Source organism: Octopus sinensis, linkage group LG5 (assembly GCF_006345805.1).
Source record: "Octopus sinensis linkage group LG5, ASM634580v1, whole genome shotgun sequence".
Taxonomy (NCBI): Eukaryota; Metazoa; Mollusca; class Cephalopoda; order Octopoda; family Octopodidae; genus Octopus; species Octopus sinensis.
In genome coordinates this window covers 26,193,839-26,216,209 of record NC_043001.1, presented here as the reverse complement: position 1 = coordinate 26,216,209, position 22,371 = coordinate 26,193,839, and the positions used below count along the sequence as shown (strand labels likewise).

General features: G+C 33.4%; 1 protein-coding gene across 2 annotated transcripts in view; it reads left to right on the top strand.

The window, feature by feature from the left end:
- LOC115211608 overlaps positions 1-22,371 on the top strand; it is a 481,864-nt gene that overhangs the window by 221,919 nt on the left and 237,574 nt on the right. For both annotated transcript variants that reach the window (XM_036503259.1, XM_029780201.2), the window contains exon 22: positions 3,666-3,730. In XM_036503259.1, coding sequence (XP_036359152.1) covers positions 3,666-3,730 — 65 coding nt within the window. The remainder of the gene's footprint in view (positions 1-3,665; positions 3,731-22,371) is intronic.

Genomic DNA, 22,371 nt, shown 5'->3' with positions numbered 1-22,371 from the left:
AGCTACAATAGATGCTGCACCACCATCAGCGGCAGACACAATTTCTTTGGGCAGAGATTCATGGCTTCTCGAGACTGACAGATACCTGCTATATATGCATATACTGCTCTCCATACCGGCATCGGCTAGACAGTTTAACTGGAGTTGATGAGCTGGAAGGCTGCACCAGGTTCCAGTCTGATTTGGCATAGTTTCTATAGCTGGATGCTCTTCCTGATGCCAACCACTTCCAGGGTGTAATGGGTTTTTTTACTTGCCACTGGTGCCACTTACATGACACTGGCAATGACCACATCTATGATTCATGGATGCCATTTACATGGCACTGGCAACAACTACAACTATGTTGCACAGGTGTCATTTACAAATATATATACATATATATATTTATATGGGGAAAGTAAGAAGAAAAAAAGCGAAAATGCACATTGGATATCAAAAAAAAATAAAGGCTTTTTTATGAAAAGTAATGATAAATCTATATAATTAGATGAACTGAGGTAATAGTATTGTACCTAATGATTTTCTCATCACTACATCACTAAGATGTTGAAGTATGCTTTTCTGAAGAAGACTAATATGATTAAGAGGAATAAAAGTCATTATTTTGAATTGTTAAAGAGATTAAAAGTCATACCGGTATCATCAAACACTGTTCACTGGCTTTGAATGAGCACCTATTTCCAAACTGTGTCGGGTCTACTAGTTCCTGAGTAAAAAGATTGTGTAAGAGAGGTAAGTAGTTCTGGACATGGTGCAATTAGGGTAGATATAATACGTTAATATGAATGGTGTAAGGGATGTATGGGAGTTAGCGGTATTATTGGTAAGTTTAGTAGTGTTCTGTATTATGTTGTGGATGATATTTATTGATGAAAGTTGCCACTTTGTTCATTCTTTGCTGTACTGAGGTGTTCTGTGAACATTGATAGAAGGGGAAAATTAGGAAGTTAGGATTAAGGTTCCTAGCACACCTTTCAATGTGTTTACTGACCTGTATCTGTCTGTATTGTGGGTGGCAGATTTGTTCTTTGTGAAGAGTGGTTCTTCAACAGAGTGATATTCCTGTTTGGCCAATATGTTGATTGCCACACCCTAAGCAGGTAATGGCATAGATAAGGTTTTCCGAGGCACAGGTGAAATTTGATTTAATCTAAAATATTTCACCTTGTTTAAAGCGGAACTCTGTACCCTCCAAAAGGTGGGGGCATGTGCCACAGTTAGGTCAACCACATTTTTTCACTTTTGGTTTCATTGTTAATGGATATAGTCTTGCGTTAGTTAATATTTTTTTCAATGATTTAGGTTGCATTTTGCTCTTGATAATTTTGTGTGAGCCTAAAATTTTGTTCATTGTTTTATCTCCTGTGAGAATGGGTAGATTTTTGGATGATAATGTTGAATGGCTTTGTTGTTTCTAGGGTTATGTGTGGAGATGTATGGGAGTATTTTTTAAGTCTGGTGTAGTATTTCGGTTGACTTCCCTTAATGTTCATATGTCTATTTCCTTTGCTTGTTTAATTCCATCATTTATTAATGATGTTGAGTAATGTCTCTTGATTAGTATTGATCTGAGTTCAAGGAGTCTTCATTCATGGGTATTGATGCCTGAAACTATGGTACAGATTCTTTTCAACTAGATTATAAGGTATATTAATTTTTATGTGCTTGGGGTGGCATGAGTTGAATAATAGGTATTGTTTTGGATCTGTGGGTTTATAGAAAATGTCCGTTTTGATGTGGTTATTAACTATTTTAATTACGATGTCAAGAAAAGGGAGTTGTTTATTGCTGTGTTCCATGCTGAATTGTATGTCGCTATTGATATTGTTGATTATTATTTTGAAATTGAGGAGTTTGTCCATGCTATCTTTCCAAAGTATAAAGCAACCATCTAAATATCTCTTCCAGTTCTCCTTTAAATAGCAATGAAATTAGGTGCCATATTTTTGTAGTGATGATTGGTATATTTTAAGTTCTAGGTAACCCATTACAAGGTTCGCAATCACTGGGGTAGCTTGGGTTCCCATTGCAATTCCACATTTTTGTCGATAGTAAACTGTATTGAACATGAAATAGTTGTTCTGTAGGATGAATTTCAGTGCTGTGAATATGAATCTGTGGTTGATGCGTCCTGGGATCTCTTCTGGGTATTTTTCTAGTCAAAAGGTGATTGCTTCCATACCATAATTGTGTGGTATATTGGTGTACAAGTTCACCACATTGAATGATGCTAGCAGGGTTCCTTCATTTATTGTCTTTGGGAGATGGTTAAGCATGTCTAAGTCATCCCTGATGAAGCTTTTCACATATTTTAGAAATGGTTTGAGTAGGATGTCGAGGAAATTACTCAAACGGTGGGTTTCACAAGCAGGGCCAGAAATGATGGGTCTTAGTTTGAGGTCAGTAGTGGGAGGAACATTCATGCATAGGCTTTAAGAATCGTTGCAAGCTTTACAAATATGTCAATTATGATGGCTGGCTACTCCTTATGCAGAGTTTCACCACCTCCTGTACCTACATCCTAGAACCATCATGGCATCTGATATGGCTTTTTAAACCAGACAATGTTTTGAAAAAACACCTACATAGATTGTAATACAGGAGGATTAGTTAATTATGATTTTATTCAACATATTCTGCTCCCAGATTCACACACTTATTGCAATAGTCCTTCAGTTTTTCTAAGTCTTGTAAAAGGATTTGGAAGGTTGGGCCTTCAAACAGGCCTTTTGCAATGCCCTGAAAACCAGGAACTTTTCAGCCCCACCCCCACCTCACACACACACACAACGATGGGCTTCTTGCAGTTTCCATGTACCAAATTCACTCAGAAAGTTTTGATCAGCTCAGGGCTATAGTTGAAGACACTAGCCCAAAGTGCCATGCAGTGGAACAGAACCCAAATCCATGTGGTTGGGAAGCAGACTTACCATGTAGCCATGCCTGCACCTCTTCTCTGATAAACAAATTTTTTTGTTGAATCTCTTTCTTTGATTCTTTCCCTCCATTTTCCTCACTTTATCTTTCCACTTCTTTCACCAGTCGTTCTAACTTCTGTTACTTTACTGTCTCTATCTACTCTTCTGCCTTCTTTCTTCAACACTCTTCATTTTCCTCTTACTGTCATCTCTTTCTTTTCTATCTATACCTTTCGATATCTATTTTTCTCTACTCTTCCATTTTTTGTAATTACTCCTCTCCCTCTCTCACTCTCTTGCTTTTTTATTCCTTTTATTTTTCCCTTGTGTTATTCACGCATGTCTCTTTCTTATTTACTTCATCCAAGACTCTTCTAATTTCTAAAACCTGAGCTACAAAATAATTCTTTTGATTGAAATTTCCGCATAATTTCCATAATTAATTTGCTAAATATCTTTATACTTCTCATTGAAAAAAAATTTAACTAAAAACCTTTAGTAATTTTTTTTTTAATGAAAGAAAAAACTGTTGTCACGCGAGTCTACTCCAGTTTCTTATTTTATTGACATTAGAAAGCCAAATTGCTGAAAATTAACCCCACTAGTATTTGAACATTGAAACATGAGCCACTAAACTAGACACCTTAATGCATCCTTGTCTAATATTTTACCATCAGTGAAGATTTTGAATTATAATTTTCAGTCATCATAATAATTAATAATGATTGTTTCATCTTTTTCAAGGATGCCTGTTGTAACACTATTGGCTCACATAGGATTTTTCCTGGTCTACGATATTGATTGCCCTGGTGAGTAATGTAATTTTAATAATTTTCTTCATGCTTATCATCATCATTGTCATCATTGCTAACATCATTTTCATGTTGAAGTCTATTTTTCCAAGATAGCATGGATTGAAGATTAATAATATGGATTGAAGATCCATGGTACAGAAAGTTATGTTTTGATCCTATAGCATACATTATTTTGTCTGTAAGGATCAATGTTCTCATGTATGACTTATTTCTTCCCAAAACTTCCTTTATTTACTACTCTTGCAGGTATTCTCTAAAACGAACTCACGGCACAGTTTCTCTCAATACACATCATTTCTTCACATTACATATCTGTGCCAGCACAGTCTTACAATCATAGTTAACATCACCTTCTAAACTTAGATTCAACTCAAGAGAATACAAAAAGTGATAAATTCTGAGAAACCCCCTATTCAAATTAAATTTTCATTCTATTTCTTTTTATTGAAGAGTAAACTGGAATCGAGTGGTAAATATGTGAGTACATAATTTGAAAGATGTTAGGAAGATACATTGGGTGAATGATGGCAGAATCAATAGAGCATTAAACAAGATACTGTGTCTCCTTGCTTTCTGAATTCAAATCTTACTCAGATTGATTTTGCCTAGGTTAATAAAATGAGTACTGGCTAAGTATTAGTGGTCTGTATCAGTGGTATTGAGCCATTTTTTAACCTATGGACCCCTTTGATTCCTATTTTACTCATGTGGACCCTTGCAGCCATTCAATTTTTTTTTAAAAGTCCTATTTTATTTTTAATTAATATTATTAAGAATTGTATAAAAAATTGTTAAAATATTTTTGTGTATTGTAAACGTATAACCAATTTATTGCTCATAAATTTTTACAACGAAATTTTATATGCAACCCCAAGGGTCATGTAGACCCTTATTGAGAACCACTGGTCTGTATAATCCAACTTTTTCTTTGAAGGTAATGTCTTTGCATGACCATAGTCCAATGTTTGGAACCAATGAAAGAATGTATGACTAAACTGTAGACTTTCTCTTTTCATAGCTCTGTCAATACTTGGCTTAAAATTATTAATATGCACCTGCATTCAGTTATTTATTCAATATTTTATCTTCTTTAACTCTGTCTCATTAAATATGATATTTGAAGTAGATTTTAACATGGTGGTAATAGTTAGAATTTGGTGATATTGCTTACATTGCTAAAACCCTTGGGCAAGAAAAACTCATTAATATTTCAATTTTTCCTTCTATAAATTCCAAATCTTACACCTTTATAAAAAATGGATATTAGTTTGATGTCATGTAGTGTTATTAGTTAGGATTTAGTAGACAAGATTAAATTTGGCGTATAGTGTTGCCTTTCAAAGTAAACATTTGTAATTAATTAGGTTATATAGCATAGAATAAAGACAGGACATAGCTTTGTTGATAGCTGTTACTAAGTTCTTTTGTTATTTGCCGAAGGATTCAGTGGGCTGCAAACTGGCTAAATGTCATTGAGTCTACTTTTATTATTGCTTTTTGTAGGAGCAAAAACGTGTTTTTATTTCTGTTGTTGTCCTTGTTGTTTTTGTGTTGGCAAATCATCTCTTCTGATCATTTGTAAGTTTTGTTTTAGCTGCATTTTTATATTCCGTGTTTTAAAAATGTTTGTTCTGTGTTGTTGCTGAACTGACCAGGATCTTGAGTAACTGGTCAGTTGTTTTGTTAGTTTTTTTTTCTGTAACTTACTCATTTAAAAATAAAAATGTTGAAATTTTCAAAGAATACTGTAGAGAATACTATAGGTACATGAGTGGCTGCGTGGTAAGTAGCTTGCTTACCAACCACATGATTCCGGGTTCATTCCCACTGTGTGGCACCTTGGGCAAGTGTCTTCTACTATAGCCTTGGGCTGACCAAAGCCTTGTGAATGGATTTGGTAGACAGAAATTGAAAGAAGCCCATCGTATATATATATATATATATATATATATATATATATATATATATATATATGTATATGTGTGTATGTTTGTGTGTCTGTATTTGTCCCCACAACATCGCTTGACAACCGATGATGGTGTGTTTACATCCCCCGTAACTTAAAGAACCTATAGGATAAGTACTAGGTTTACAAAGAATAAGTCCTGGGGTCGATTTGCTCAACTAAAGGAGGTGCTCCAGTATGGCCACTGTCAAATGACTGAAACAAGTAAAAGAGGAGTAACAGCACACCTACAAATACTGTCAATACAACCACCATCACCACCACCACCACCACCACCATTGACACTAACATCATTAATAGCACCAACACTATGGCTAGCAAACAACTGTTAACAATTTTACTAATACTGTTTAAATGTGACCATCATTTTTTTTTTATTGCCACAAGATTTGATAAATGCCAAATATTATTTCATAAGAATGGAAGAACAGTATCTTTAAGCATATTGCTACAGGTCCAAGAGGTCACTCAAAAAAATGTATTACATGTTATATATGTAAGTGGAGCAAGTGATGTAGGACCAAATTTTGAAGTGTCTTAAATCAATCTGAAACAACAAAACATATGTTGCTCAAGGAAAAATGTTTGGCATGGTAGAGGAGAGCTTTCTGATTATAGATGAAGTCAGGAAATACTCTGTAACACTTGCTAAAAAACGACAAACTGATCCTTAAAAATAAAGGCAGTTAATGTATCACCAGAAATAGTTACATGCGGGCTACTATTGGCTGTTTTTGTTTGATATTGAAAAAAAAAAAAATGTAACAAACTTATTGCAAGGCTAAAGGCTGCAAAAGAAAAGTTAGTGGCATTTCTTCTGGCTTCACATTCTGAGTTCAAATTCTGTTGGGGTCAACATTACCTTTCTTCCTTTCAAGGTTGATAAAATAAGGCGGCGAGCTGGCAGAAACATTAGCACGCCAGGCGAAATGCTTAATGGTATATCGCCTATCTTTATGTTCTGAGTTCAAATTCCACCGAGGTCGACTTTGCCTTTCATCCTTTCAGGGTCGACTGGGGGGTGGGGAACCTAATCGACTGGCTCCCTCCCCCAAAATTCCGGGCCTTGTGCCTAGAGTAGAAAAGAAAATAAGTGGCAGCTGAGCACAGGGGTTGATGTAATCAACTTACTCCCTCTCCCGAAATTGCTGGCCATGTGCCAAAATTTCAGACCGTTATTATTTTTAATTATTATTATTATTATTATTAGCTGGCAGAGTTGCTAGTACCCTGGATGAAATGCTTAACAATATTTCGCCTATTGCTACATTCTGAGTTCAAATTTCACCGAGGTTGACTTTGCCTTTCATCCTTTCAGGGTGTTAATTTGATGTAATTGACTAGTCCTCTCCCGCAAAATTTCAGGCTTTGTGCCTATAATAGAAGGGATTATTATTTTCACAACAAGAACCCCAGGCAGACAGTATACATGCAGTTCCAAGTGATGCCAACTTTTGCAATAGATCTAGATTGTAGGGTATTTCTAAGGTTTGCAGATGTTTTCTCAGATTGGGTGGCATTGAACCCAATGCTCCGATGACAATAGGGATAACCTTTATATTTGACTTTCGTAGCTGCCACATCTTAGCAATCTCAGTTTTCAAGTCTCCATATTTATTAACCTTTTCTCTTTCGTTCATGATGATATGTTGATCTCTTGGCATTGCCACGGCAATTATTAGGCACTCTTGTTTGTCCCAGCAAGCTGGCAGAATCGCTACTGTGCTGGAAAAAGTGCTTAGCTGCATTTCTTCCAACTTTACATTGAGTTCAAATGCTACCAAGGTTGCCTTTTCCTTTCAACCTTTCAGGGTCAGTAAAAAAAGTAGCAGTTGAAAACTGAGATCAATGTAATCTACTTATCCCCTCCCCTGAAATTGCTGGTTTTGTGCCAAAATTTGAAGCCGTTATTATTATTATTATTATTATTATTATTGAGTGAGAGAACAGTGCATGCCATCAAAGTGACACTGGGGTAAAATATACGAAGCCCAGTATACCCATCATGACTACCCGTCTGATAAGGGTACACTAGGCACATGCATCACAACCATATGTGCATGACATGGTGATCTCATATCAAGATAAACAGCACATGACCTTGCAGGTGGGGCCCAGTTAGAATTTTCTTCAGGTCGAGTAACCCATCCCACTCGAAAGGTCCCTGAATAAGGGTTGTTTAAGGATGTTGAACGAAACGCCCATGTTTCCAGAGGTGAATTATTCAAAACCCAAAGAATCCCTCACAACACACGGCTATGATGCTCCCCCACTACTTCTGCTCGTGATCAGAGATGCACATATCGTCAGCCATTAAGGGACATGCTCAACTGGTTAAGGTCAAACAACTGACAAGCAAATCTGTGGTATTGAGCAGAATATTTGCTGTAGCCCATCTTCTATACCAAGACAAAACAATGTACATGATAACACTTCCAATCAGTTAAGATCAGAAGCCATGAGAGCCACTGCCTGGTACTGCATCAGGGCATTTTATTATTGTTATTATTATTATTCTAATTATTATTATTATTATTATTATTATTATTATTATTATTATCATTATTATTATTATTATTATTATTTTTTGTTGTTGTTGTTTTGCTTTTCACTCGGGAATTTTAATATCTCTTTCTGCCATTATAAATGCTGTCATTTATAATTTAACTGATTAAATTGTTTACACAAACTATTTGTCAGTTCCAGGTTTCTTTGTTATTTATTTATTTATTTATGGTTATCATGATGTGGATTCTTTTGGCTCAAGAAAGCCTCTCTATATTTACATTTCCAATACGAATTTAAATTTATACTTTCTGCTGAATAAACTGTACAAATTAAATTTCATTTTAAGTACCACACACGTTTATTTCAGTATATATTCAGGCTTGGAATTTATTCAAATATTCTTCCAGTGCATTCTTTATTTTATCTATCATCAATCTTTTTTCGACACATTCAATATGTTGCTTCTTTTGCTGTCTATCATATGTTCTTTTTTTTTATTATTAATTCCTTTCACTTCATTATTTTCGCTGCAAGTTTCTCGTCTTTCTGCTAAAAGCTCTTCTCTCTTGCATAATCTTCTACTTTTGTCTTATAATTCATTTCTGCTAATGCTCTTCTCTGATATTACACACTTCTTTTAGTTCTTTCAATAATGTCTTTGTGTACGTCTTTTTATCTTCATTGAATGCTACCATTTCCACTGTTGCCATCACCACGACGACCATCACCACCATCACTACCCCTGCCCCACCATTGTCATTAAATTCTATAGCTCTGAGAAGCATTTCTCTTCTTCAACCAGTATTTCAGATTGTTTATTATATAATTATAGTAATCATGGCATACATAGAATGAAACCATGCAGCATATAGCAAAGTAAGAAATAAAACCTTACAGAAGCAAATAAAGTATTTTTTATATTGCATTTATCAAAAGGAATTTAACAATTGCACAAAAATGCAGCTCTTTGATAAATTTCTACAAATGTGGAATTGTCCAATTGCAATATCAAACTGTTGGGAGCAATTGAAGAGCATAAAACATTATTTGAATATGGCCATTTCACATTCTTCAAATACATACATATACTTATATATATATGTATGCATCCATGTATGTATGTATGTATCTTTGTATGTATATATAAAACATACTAAATTTGTGGCAGATCCATTGTAAGCACTGTTCCCTTGGAATATTTGCTTGTCTTTATTATTCCAATATTTGACACTTGGAAGTTTTAAAAAAAATAGATTCAAAGTTGGCACTTGATAATTTAAAAGTATTCAGATATTTTGTTCCCATCTTATTGGTCTCCATTGTCATACATTCACTTAAGTTTAACCTCTTTCCTACCCTGAGTTCATAAAAATCTTTAGAAATGTGTTTTATACTCTCTACATTATAAAACTGCATTCATATAATTTATGGGGACATTATGAAGTCTCGTAGAGGGAAAAAGTAACCCAACACAATGATCATGCTCAGTAATGGTTGAGGAAACTTCTGGAGACCCCTTTTGACAAAAGAAGTGTTTTCATAGCCTTCCCCACTCAAAAGCGGGTGGGATATTTGTTATACTTTATGAAGAATATTTATATGTTATGGTCCTTTTCTTCTATAAAAGTTTGCAATGAAATGTCGAAATGTCTCCCTGTTTAGAAACTTGGATATTTCCAGAAGCATATCATCTGTGAAGAAATATAAAAAAATGAAATTGTGTGTGTGTGTGTGTGTGCATGTGTGTTGGGGTAGGTGGTTTATAGTGGTGGGACAATATATATATTTTTATGGTCTGAAAACACATAAAAATTTATGTATTAAATTTTACATCTAAGAGCTGTGCCTGTTCAGTGGAAGATCACATCGCCACCATCACCATTCCTGGCATTATCACCGCTTCTGTCACAATATATTCACTGCTGCTTCTAGCACCACCACCACTGCTCCTGCTGGTGCCACGACCATCACTACTGCTGCTGCCACCATCAATACCATTGCAACCACCACCACCACCACTGCTACTATTATCAGTTTCATTGCTAGTGACCATCACTGTTGTTGTTATCACAACCCTACCATGACTACCACTATCTGCACCACCATTATTATCATCAGTCTTGTTGTTATAGATATTATTGCCTTCACTGTCATCATTGTCATCATCAACATTACCCAGCTTCCGTAGGTATTTACCATCCTTGTTTGAGACAAGTTTGTTAATTCAAAGATTCTATACAAGTCACTGATTCAGTTTGATAAAGATAGTCAAAGAGGCGCAGCAGTGGCTCTGTGGTAAGTAGCTTGCTTACCAACCACATAGTTCCGGGTTCAGTCCCACTGTGTGGCATCTTGGGCAAGTGTCTTCTACTATAGCCTTGGGCCGACCAATGCCTTGTGAGTGGATTTGGTAGACGGAAACTGAAAGAAGCCTGTCGTATATATGTATGTGTGTGTATATGTTTGTGTGTCTGTGTTTGTCCCCCCCCAACATCGCTTGAGAACCGATGCTGGTGTGTTTATGTCCCTGTCACTTAACGGTTCAGCAAAAGAGACCGATAGAATAAGTACTGGGCTTACAAAGAATAAGTCGATTTGCTCGCGGTGCTCCAGCATGGCCGCAGTCAAATGACTAAAACAAGTAAAAAGAGAAAAAGAGAAAGAGAGTACAATCAGAAAAATAGGAAGTTCAACCCAATTTTATAATTGAGATTTTATTATACTCATTGCCCCCACAGTGCTGCCTAAATAACACAAAAAATGTGACTTTCACTTGATCTTAACAGTAAAAATGATGTTTGAGAGGTTGTTGTTGTTGATTATCACAGGTCATCTCTGCAAAGAATGCCTTAAAGGCAATCCACAAGCTCAGCACCTCAGATAAGTAGATATGAGAAATCTTGTTTGACAGTTTAGGCTAAAACTGTCCTTTGGTCTGTCTCTAACTGAGGTCATCCTGTCTTAATTTTAAGAACGTTTGTCCTGAGATGTATTTCTTAAAACATTTAGCTTCTATTTGAAAGACAACTGCAAGTGTATTAGCCACTGCATTAGGTAGATCACATAGCTATATGGAATCCCTTGGAAACGCAATGTTTAATCTTTCATTTTCCCTCCCTTTTCTTAGTTGTTGTAAGTTTACAATCTTATGTCAATACTTCAGTTTCATATGAAGAGAAAAGAAAATGCTATTGATTAAGTATGATAAATATTGGTTTCAAATTTTGGCACAAAGCCAGCAATTTCAAGGGAGGGTGAAAGTTAGGTAGTACTTATTTTATCGACCCTGAAAAGGTGCAAGGCAAAGTCTACCTTGGCAGAATTTAAACTCAGATCATAAAGACAAACAAAATGTTCATTATTTACATTCGATGGATATTTGTCCTCGTCTTGTTTGTTGTTGACACATTTTGGCTGATATACCCTCTAGCCTTTTTCAGGTTTCTTAGGGAAATTTCAAACCTAGGTTCTCATTCCTAAGGTATTTTTCGATGTTATTATTATTGTTGTCATTGTCGTTGTTGTCGTTATTGTTCAGGTCACTGCTTGGAATTGAACTCGGAATCTTAACCCCAAGATTCTGAGTTCAATTCCAAGCAGTGATCTGAACAATAACAACAACAATAATAATAATAATAACATTGAAAAATACTTTAGGAATGAGAACCCAGGTTTGAAATTTCCCCAAGAAGAAGGCTGGAGGGTTTTTCAGCCGAAACGTGTTAACAACAAACAAGATGATGACAAATATCTGTCCAGTGTAAACAATGTACATAATTCCTCATCTCTTAAATATAGAACTGTAAACAAAATGTTGCTAAGCATTTAACCTGGCATGCCAATGATTCTGCCCGCTCATTAGTTTCAGATTTTGGCACAAGGCCAGCAGTTTGGAGGGATGAAGTTAAGTCAATTAAATCAACTCCAGTACTTAACTGGTACTTATTTTATTGACCCTGCAAAAGGATGAAAGGCGGCAAAGTTCACCTCGGTGGTATCTGAACTCAGAACATAAAGACAGATAAAATGTCGCTAATAATTCTGCCAGCTCTCCACCTTAAATATGATAAATATTGTAATCAATAATTATTAGACTTGTTTAAATGTCAGGTAGTTCTTTATAATTTTCAAAGTTATTCTATGAGGTAACTAATTTTGTTTAGATTATACAAAGAGTTGCTCTTTTAATATATAGAAATTATAAAGTCCAAAAGTGTATATTTTCAGTATTAATTTATTGTGAAAGTGTGGTATTCATCTATATATAAAGCTCTTTATGTTTATTTTTGATAGCTTAAATTTTTAAAAACACTTTTTTACATATTTTCTGCTCAATTGAAAATTGGCACACTAATTTACATGCTAAATTATGTTAAATTTACTTTAATATTCAGCATGTTTTGTATCTTCTGGTTCCTACTGATAAAGCCATACATAAAGATGATAATTACAGTCATAAAATTAATGATATATTTTTTAAAATATATATTTGTTCATCGAGTGTCTGATATTGATTTTTTTATACTGTATTTATTTTGTGTGAATAGGTGGTTTCTTATGAAACTATCTACTTTACATGGGTGAAAAGTTGTTTTAATGTTTGCATAAGCTCTTCCTTCCTTTGAAAGACATTATTTCTTATTTTTCTTACATATATCATGTTTACTTCAATATTTCTTTCTATATTATTTGCTGGAGTCTGTACTTTACTCCACATTTTTATAGCAGTAGTTCTTGAAGCAACTTACTGTGTTTTCCAGTTTTCCAGCTAGCACTGTTTTAAGAGCAATTTTGAGCAATTTCTCGTATTCTTTTACTTGTTTCAGTCATTTGGCTGTGGCCATGCTGGAGCACCGCCTTCAAGGGTTTTAGTGGACCAAATCAACCCTAGGATTTATTTCTCTTTTGCCGAACTACTAAGTTATGGGGATATAAGCTCACCAACACCAGTTGTCAAACAGTAATGAGAGTGGGGGAAAACAAACACAGGCACAAAGACATACACACCTAGACACATACACACACTGACACATAAATATATATGTATGTATATAGATATACATATATATATATGTATGTGTAGATATATATATATCTATATATATATATATATATATATATATCGGAGTGGTTTAGGAACCGGAGGATATACCTCATGAAACATGTGTTGGCAAGTAATAAAACAGTAGGTATTTAAAATAAAAATTATTTTTATATGGTGAGATGGAGGGGCCTACTATCTCTAAATTAATATATATATATATATATATATATATATATTATATATATATATATATATAATATATATATATATACGTATAATACGCTTCTTTATATATAATAGGCTTCTTTCAGTGTCTATCTACTAAATCCACTCACAAGGCTTTGGTCAATCTGAGGCTACAGTGGAAGATACATGCCCAAGGTGTCATGCAGTGGGACTGAACCCCAAACTATGTGGTTGAGAAAGAATCACATTTATTAACACACCTTTAGAAATTTCTCATCTTACAGTAATCTTTAGAATTATGTGATCCACATTTCTTGGTAATGCTCCATGATAGTGGCTACTGGAAATGAGGTGTAGAGCCAAGCATGTATGGTGGACTCAGAAAGTTTGAATACCCTGCATTTATTTGCAAAATCCAAGCTATTTTCAGTTTTACAAAAGATTTTATTCAAATTGCTGGTATGGGTGATGCAGTGTATTTTGATTTTGGTGTTTTTGTTCTATCAAAGGTGTATTCACTGTTTATCTTTTTCTTATATATTTAAAATACAGCCCCTGCAAAAACAGGTTGGTAATTTTTAGAATGTCTTATCTATTTCAGTATTCAGCATACTGATTCATGTACAAAGTAACTTGATATAAACTTACCATTCTCTGACTCTTCCTTAATCATTTTAATAATAAAGAATAATAAAGTACTTTATAATGCCTCCACTAAGCTGTAAAATATCTCCAGATGAGGCGGTCTCTACTTATTTATTGGGTCACCAGTTTTTTATAACCTAATAGAGAGACTAAAATTAATTGTAATATTGGTTTCAAATTTAGGCACAAGGCCAGCAATTTCAAGGGAGGGGTTAAGTCGATTACATCAAATCAGCCCCAATGTTCAACAGGTACTTATTTTATCCACCCCAAAAAGATAAAAAGCTAAGTTGACTCCCAGTGGGATTAAAAACTCAGTAAAGATGGATGAAATGTCACTAAGCATCTTACCCAGAGTGGTAACGATTCTGCCAGCTTGCTACCTTAAAAATTACCATAAATCCTCAAGTATAGTCCGCCCTTGAGTATAATACGCAGGTGATTTTTAGGGGGCTGTACTTCTGAAAAACCTAAACCTTGTGTATAATACACACCCCTTCTCTAACTTGAGTCAAGGAGGTCTATATAACATCCTTGGTTTGTAAAAATGTATACGGTAACGTCCTTTATTATTATTGTACATATAACATAATGCAAACGTGTAGCTTTTTTGTGCATTTTGTTTGCAGAAAATAAAGAAATAACAGTAATAACATTTAATAAATGTTGCTTACTGCAAGTTATGGATGATTCTTTTATGACTTCATTGCTTTCAGGCTTAGCTTAAGGTATTTTCGTGCCCGACATCACAAAATGCATCTGAATAAACATTACCAGACAGCAAATAGAGACTCGGACATTGCTTAGAAAATGTTTTTCATTTTTAACCTCATATATAGTACACACTAGGGATTTTGACCTTTAGATTTTGGGGAAAAAATGCAGATTATACTCGAGGATTTACAGTAATTACATCGGACAACAAAATGTCACTGCTTTCTTTTTGTAACCAAATACCTCTGCATTCAGTGATTGTTATAGAATAGGAGTTAGCTCCTCAGCACACTGGTTTACCACAATGTCTTCTGTCCTTGATTTTATCAAGAAGGACATAGATGCTACAACTTCCATTCCCAGTCTTTGCATAATACACTATCTAGAGAACAAATTCATTCCTAAGAAATTTTAATATAACCGTAGAAAACTATATCCAAAAAAAGAACAGACATTACTTAAAGTGAGAAACATACTTATTTGAAAAAGCGAATATAAACCAGAAAAAGAACCATTTTGATCATTAAAAAAAAGAAATGACGATTAAGTAAATACTGCCCTGTTTTATTTTAGATCATAATAAATGAGTATAAATGGAATTGTTTGATTACTTCCAGTTTAAACTAACCAGAACATGTGTCAAACATGGTCAATCAATCAATACATTATAGCTTGTACATGTTAGCTAATATATACCCTGTATCTTGTTAAGACCAAACTTCTCAGTTTACAACAGAAATTGGTCTGTTTTTACAATGATGCACCACATCTGGAGATTAATTATTTTGTAATTGCCTTTCTTCCTATTTTGATATTCATCATTGTTACAAACTGCATGGTATGTTACATTTCTCATTGCATTGGTGCATTGGTAACTGATGTCAGGAATCAAAATTAGTCTGAAATACATTTAAAAAAAAATATTCTAATACTTAATAACAAATTAATGCCTAAATATTTGAGATGAGAATTTATGTGCATATGGCACACACACACATATGCACAGAAATGCATGCTACACACACACACACACACACAAAAGGATTGAACTTAAACTGTCTTACTGTTACTTGCTAAGTACAAATAGTTCTTTTCTTGGCAATATTCTATTTAATTATTTACAGATCTTGAATTCAATTTCTAATTTCATTTAAAACTAATTTACCGATTACATTCATTAAATTATCTTGAGATATAATTAGAAACAAAATGCATTTCTGAACCTATGGGTTCAGAAATACAGATTTTTACTTCTAGATTTCCAGTCAAACTGTTTTTAATTACTAAACTACCCACTGGTCAGAATACATTTATTTCTGAATACTGAAAATGTAATTTATTTCTAAATATATTTTATTGTTAATTATCTGTTAGTAATGAAAATGCTAAAATCAATTTAGGGAAAGAAAAAAAAAAGAATTGATAGCTATTTCTAATTTTTGGATTTTTCCTAAGGTTTCATCTGTTGAAAAATATTTTATTACTGAAAAAATGAAATTAGTGAAAATAATATAAGCAAGTCCAACAAAATAATTAAATGTCTTCAAAGTAATTTAATCATAAAAGCATAAAAAACTATGGTTCTAAAATTAAATCTAATTTGCAGCTATTAATGATTATAATTTTCAGAAATTATTCACTGGAATATTTTCCCTTCTTTCTTCATTCCACTTATTGATTATATTTATTATTTTATTAACATATTCCTAAGCTAAATTAACAAATCAGCTCTTTTATATATATATATATATATATATATGGGATATATTTCACCACAGTTAAAGCATATATATATGTATATATATATATATATATTTATATGCTTTGACTGTGGTGAAATATATCCCAAAATCTTGCTTACTGAGCACATAATTAAATGTACAAAGCTATCTGTAGAAAAAAAGCAAAAAGCAAAGCAGCAGTTCATTCATATCTCTCTCTCCTCCTGCATTGTTCTTTGTTGGCAAAGACACTTAAGTCTTAATAGCTCAGTCTTTTAAGTTGTAAATATATACAACAAAAGATGAAAACTATACTGATGGAAGCAGACTGGAAACTACATAACCGACAAGTTTTGCTAGTTTACATTGCTGAGCTCAAGTCCTCACATGAATGTAGAAAAGAGAATGAGGAAACCACTCAAGAATATTCTACATTGAATCGATGATATCTAAACAATCTGATAAATTGCAAAACTTTTTTTTTTTCACCTCAAGTTATTTCCTACATCTACTAAAATGAAACATTGACAGTTTATTGCTTATCACAAATGGTTTTAACTACTAAAAATCAGTTATATTTTCAACATTGTATTGTATTGTTAATATAATTTATCATATCCATCGTTTATTTAGTTTTTATTTTTCTATTTTCAATCATTATTTGAATTCATCTCTAAGTGTTTTCGAAATTTTATATTTTTGCTTTATAAAAGCTCTGCATAGATTATATTTACTTTGACTGAAATCCTCTTTTGAATTTGTTTAACATTAGTTTTTCTTTTTCTTTTTTGTTTTTCCATAATTCCATAGGCATTGTTAAATGTCTATCAGTTCTCTTCGTCTGATATTGTTAACACATGAAATAACATTCATTTAGCACCAATTTTAATCTGCATGTATTCACTTATAATGCCTGGACATACTCTGCTGCCCTACATTTGTATGTATATCCTTAACTGCAACTTCAGCAGCTGCACACAATCTCTGTAAGAAGATGAATGGGGTGGGGTGTGTGGGGGGTGGGGAGACACAAATCATAGAATTGCAAATATGGAATTATCTTCAAATAACAGACAGGAAAAAGGGAAAAAAGCGGGGGTGGGAAAGATGAAACAATCTATTACACAGCGGAGAATGAAGGAACAGTAATAATAAACAATAAAACAACAACAGCACTTTGATGGAATAAGATATTTTCCTGAAGGAAAATATATGAACAGCAATAAGGTTTCATGCATAAAAAAAATAAAAATAAACAAAACACACACACAAAACAAAACAAAGGGGTATGAAATAAATGAATCAAAGTAAATCACTGACAAAGCATAATCTCCCTTTTTTCTTTTTCTTTTCTTTTCTTTTTTTTTTTGACGTTCGGTGAAAAGGGTTGATATGTTTGGCTTAAGTAACTCGGAATAGAAACCTCAGGGTGCATTGGCTTTCTGATTAAAAATAGCAAAAAGATTAAGCCATATTGTTCTGTCAAGTATAATAACTTATCCAGGATACCTGATATTGGCAGGGTTCATTGTTTTTAATAAACTAGAATTATGGTATTTGCCATATTGCATTATAACTTGCTGTCTAAATTTATTTTACTCATATTTTAATTTAATATTTTCTTTTTTGTTATTGAAGAAAGATGACAAGTTAAATGTATGAAAAGAAGGATATCATAATTAGACTCCCCCTTTTTCATGCGTCTTTCCCTGCTTTTTCTCCCTCTCATATTATGTAGTTAAGCATTTTCAACACACAGAAAGAGACTGACAATGACTTCTATGTAATTTTCACATTGTATTCTTACATTGACTGTCAATAGTTCTAAATTGCCAATTGTTCAGTTTATTAAATTGTAAGCTTCTATGAATGAGTTCTCTTGATTTGGTTTTGTATGGGTTGATGCCTAGTGAAGTTATTTGCTAAAATTAATTAAATTATACCATTCAGCTCAAATTACATTAGATTAGCTTACAGTTTACAACTTTCCCCAATATTAATAAATTCTATTTAGAATGCTATTCCATCACCAATATAGACATGTTTGTGAGATTTCCTATTCAAACCATTTCTCTTTAAGTGCTGTTTCTTTTATGAGTAACTGACAATGCTGGCTTTTTTTAAAACTTTTTTCTATATATATACATATATGTATATATATTTTTTTTCTTTCTGCTTCATAACTCATTATTAATGCAGTCCCATGCCCAGTAAACTTTATGAATGAATGGTGGATGAGAGTGGCGAAATAGATATGGTTAAAAGGGATACTCTAGCTATGCTGCTATAAGCTGATGGCAAGAACTAAGAGAAAGTGCTTGTCCTTAGTGTGTCAGGGAAATCTGGTGTTTTGTGTGAGGTGTCCCAAATCTATGTGGTTGTTCCCATTACTGAGATATTTTCTTGTTGTTTTGTTCTTTGTTGTTATTTATTGTAATTTATTTTTATTATTGTTATTGAGAATTTTGCTCTGTCATGTAAATCCCCCACTGTTCTATGTATTATGTGTAATGTCCCTTACTTCAAAGGCCCTAGTGATCAGTATAAGAAATCCATTATTATTATTCTTATTATTATTATTGTTATTGTTATTATTATTGTTATTGTTATTATTATTATTATTATTATTATTATTATTATTATTATTATTATTATTATTATTAAGGCAGTAAGCTGACAGAATTTTTAACTTGTCAAAGAAAATGCTTAGCAATGTTTTTTACTGACCCTGTATGTTCTGAGTTCAAATTCCATCAAAGTCAATTTTGTCATTCATCCTTTTGTGATTGATAAAATAAATACCAGTCATGCACTGGGGTCAATGTAATCACAAAATTTCAGTTCTTGTTCCTATAGAAGAAACAATGATTATTATTATTGTTATATTTAGGGATGGTCATGTTTTGCCATTTAAACACACACACTATATGTTTAGTCTTTACTTCAACTTTATATTATCCTGTGACCTCTTCAGTGACTCTTTATAAAGCGTCATTGAAGAAGTCACAGAATGTGTGATAAAAACTGTGACAAAGAAACAAAAATGATAATAATAAAACTGAAGTAAAGACCTAACATGTACTGCATGTGTTTAATTGGTAAAATCTGACCATCCCCAAGTATAACAATATCTGTTTCAACACATGATTTCACATCAAGAATTTTGGAAAACAAATGCATAAACATAATGATTATTATTATTTTGTAGTAATTAAATTTAACTGTAAATTTCAATGATTGCAATTTTAGAACTGTATAAACAGCTCAAAACAAAACTAATATAATAAATAGATTATGATATTCTTTTTACATAAGATAGTACTGTAAATTATAGAAAATATCTCAAGTCTGTATGATGGTTCAATGGTTAAAGTTTTAGTATCTCAACTTTTAGATTTTATTATATCAAGCTGTAGCCCTCAAAACAACTTGTTGGCATACTGCCTTGGAAGGTGAAGTCTTGTGGACAGTTTATATTTTGTTTTCTCTTTTAGACTATTATTGAACCAATTCTATGACTGGCACCCGGCAGTTGGCAGTGCTGCTGGACTGACTCCTGAGCAGGTGGCAAGTAAAGAAACACCGTTTCGACCCTTTGCTTGAGGAGACCTATTGAGTCAAGTACATCAACATCAAAAATCAATAGAAATTGTAGTTGTGATCCCTGTGCCGGTGGCACGTAAAAAGCACCATCCGAACGTGGCCGATGCCAGCACCGCCTTGACTGGCTCCCATGCCGGTGGCACGTAAAAAGCACCAACCGATCGTGGCCATTGCCAGCCTCACCTGGCACCTGTGCCGGTGGCACATAAAAAGCACCCACTACACTCACGGAGTGTTTGGCGTTAGGAAGGGCATCCAGCTGTAGAAACACTGCCAGATCAGACTGGAGCCTGGTGCAGCCTTCTGGCTTCCCAGACCCCGGTCGAACCGTCCAACCCATGCTAGCATGGAAAACGGACGTTAAACGATGATGATGATGATGATGATACCTTATTGGTGTTCTCATGAAATTAACTTTCTAGAAGCCTTAACTTTATCATATGCTTGAAATTAATATAAAATACATTGTTTGGGGACACTATAACTTATCTATAATGGATTATCAAAAAAAAAAAAAAAGAAAGAAAAGCTTGCAGCTCTTTAGCTTAAGATATTCTTAGAACTAAAATTTTTATCTCTAATGGCAACAATTTCAATAACTTTTTCATATTTTCTCTTACTGGGGAGCATAATTGCTGCAGATTAAATTGTAGTGTTGGATTAATGGTTATCATTGCAAATTTTCTAGCTATCATGCTATTAAGCAAGATATTTCTCATTTCAATCTAACTGGCTGAACATAAATAATTACCACCTTTGCAGTTAGTTGAATGGTAGATATCAGAAAGGTCAGTCAATTGTTATTCATAGGTTCCATTTTAATAAAAAAAAAGAAGTTATAACTGTGTGGTAAGAAGCTTACTTCCCAACCACATGATTCCAGGTTCAGTCTAATGGTTGGCACCTTGGACAAGTGCCTTTTATTATAGCCTTGGGTTGACCAAAGCCTTGTGTGTAGATCTGATAGATGGAAACTGAAAGAATCCCATTGTGTGTGTGTATGTATATATCTATCTATCTATCTATCTCTCCATATATATATATACATACATACACACACACACACAATGGGCTTCTTTCAGTTTCCATCTATCAGATCCACTCACAAGTCTTTGGTCAACCCAAGGCTATATATATATATATATGGAGTGAGAGATAGATAGATAGATAAATAGATAGGTATATAGATAGATAGATGTGTATGTGTGTGGGTTTGCATCCATGTGACTTAGCAGTTTAGCAAAAGAGACCAATAGAATAAATACTGGGATTGATTCATTTGGCTAAAAAATTCTTCAAGATGGTGCCCCAGCATGGCCTGATTCTAATGACTGAAACAAGTAAAAGATTAAAAAATACATCTATTCTAGCATGGAAAATGTAAAAGATTTTAAAACCATAAATCTCACTTGAAGCTCCATATATCATTAAGCTGTATCTAACAAAGGGATGTTTCTCTGAGCATTCTCCTAATAATGATTTGCTTTTATTGTACTTTTATGGTAAATTTGCGTGATTTTTCTTAAAGCCGAAACTTTTCTCTGTTCATAGTTACTTGCTATAACAGTGCTTTTAACACAAGGTGTATGTGTCTTCGTTTCATACTGACTTATTGTGTTTAATTATAGTAATTAGGAAAAGTGTTTGATCGCATCTTTTGAATGCTACATTTGAATCTACTTGCTCCATAAATTTATTAAAATATTGAATTTTTAGGGGGTCATTGAAAAACTTGGTTCCTTTTTTTTTCTTTTACCTGATTGAATTTTGTATTAGTAGTTTTACTTAAATGGGTCTTTCATTTTTTTGCATCTTAAAGAAATTTTGTTTGTATTACAGATTTGTGTTATGCCATAAGTAGAAATTTATGTAAATGGAATTGCTCCCCAGATCCACCTAAGACGATTCTACATTTTTTTTAATGTGCTTATATTTGTGCCTGTGTGTGTATGTGTGTGTGTGTGCATATATTTCTTTATATCATAAGTAAGAATGTGAAAGTATTATTCAAAATTAAATTTTCCCATACATGCCATTATGTGTGTATATATATATATATATATATATATATATATATCATATACATACTCTCACACACACACACATACGCATACATACTTACACATACACACGCACACATATATATATATGTATAAAAGTTTGATTGTGTTTTTTTATCTATCTGGTTAAATTTAAAGTACAAGAGTCTTTGGTTTTCCATCTATACATAATATTTTGTAAATATGCA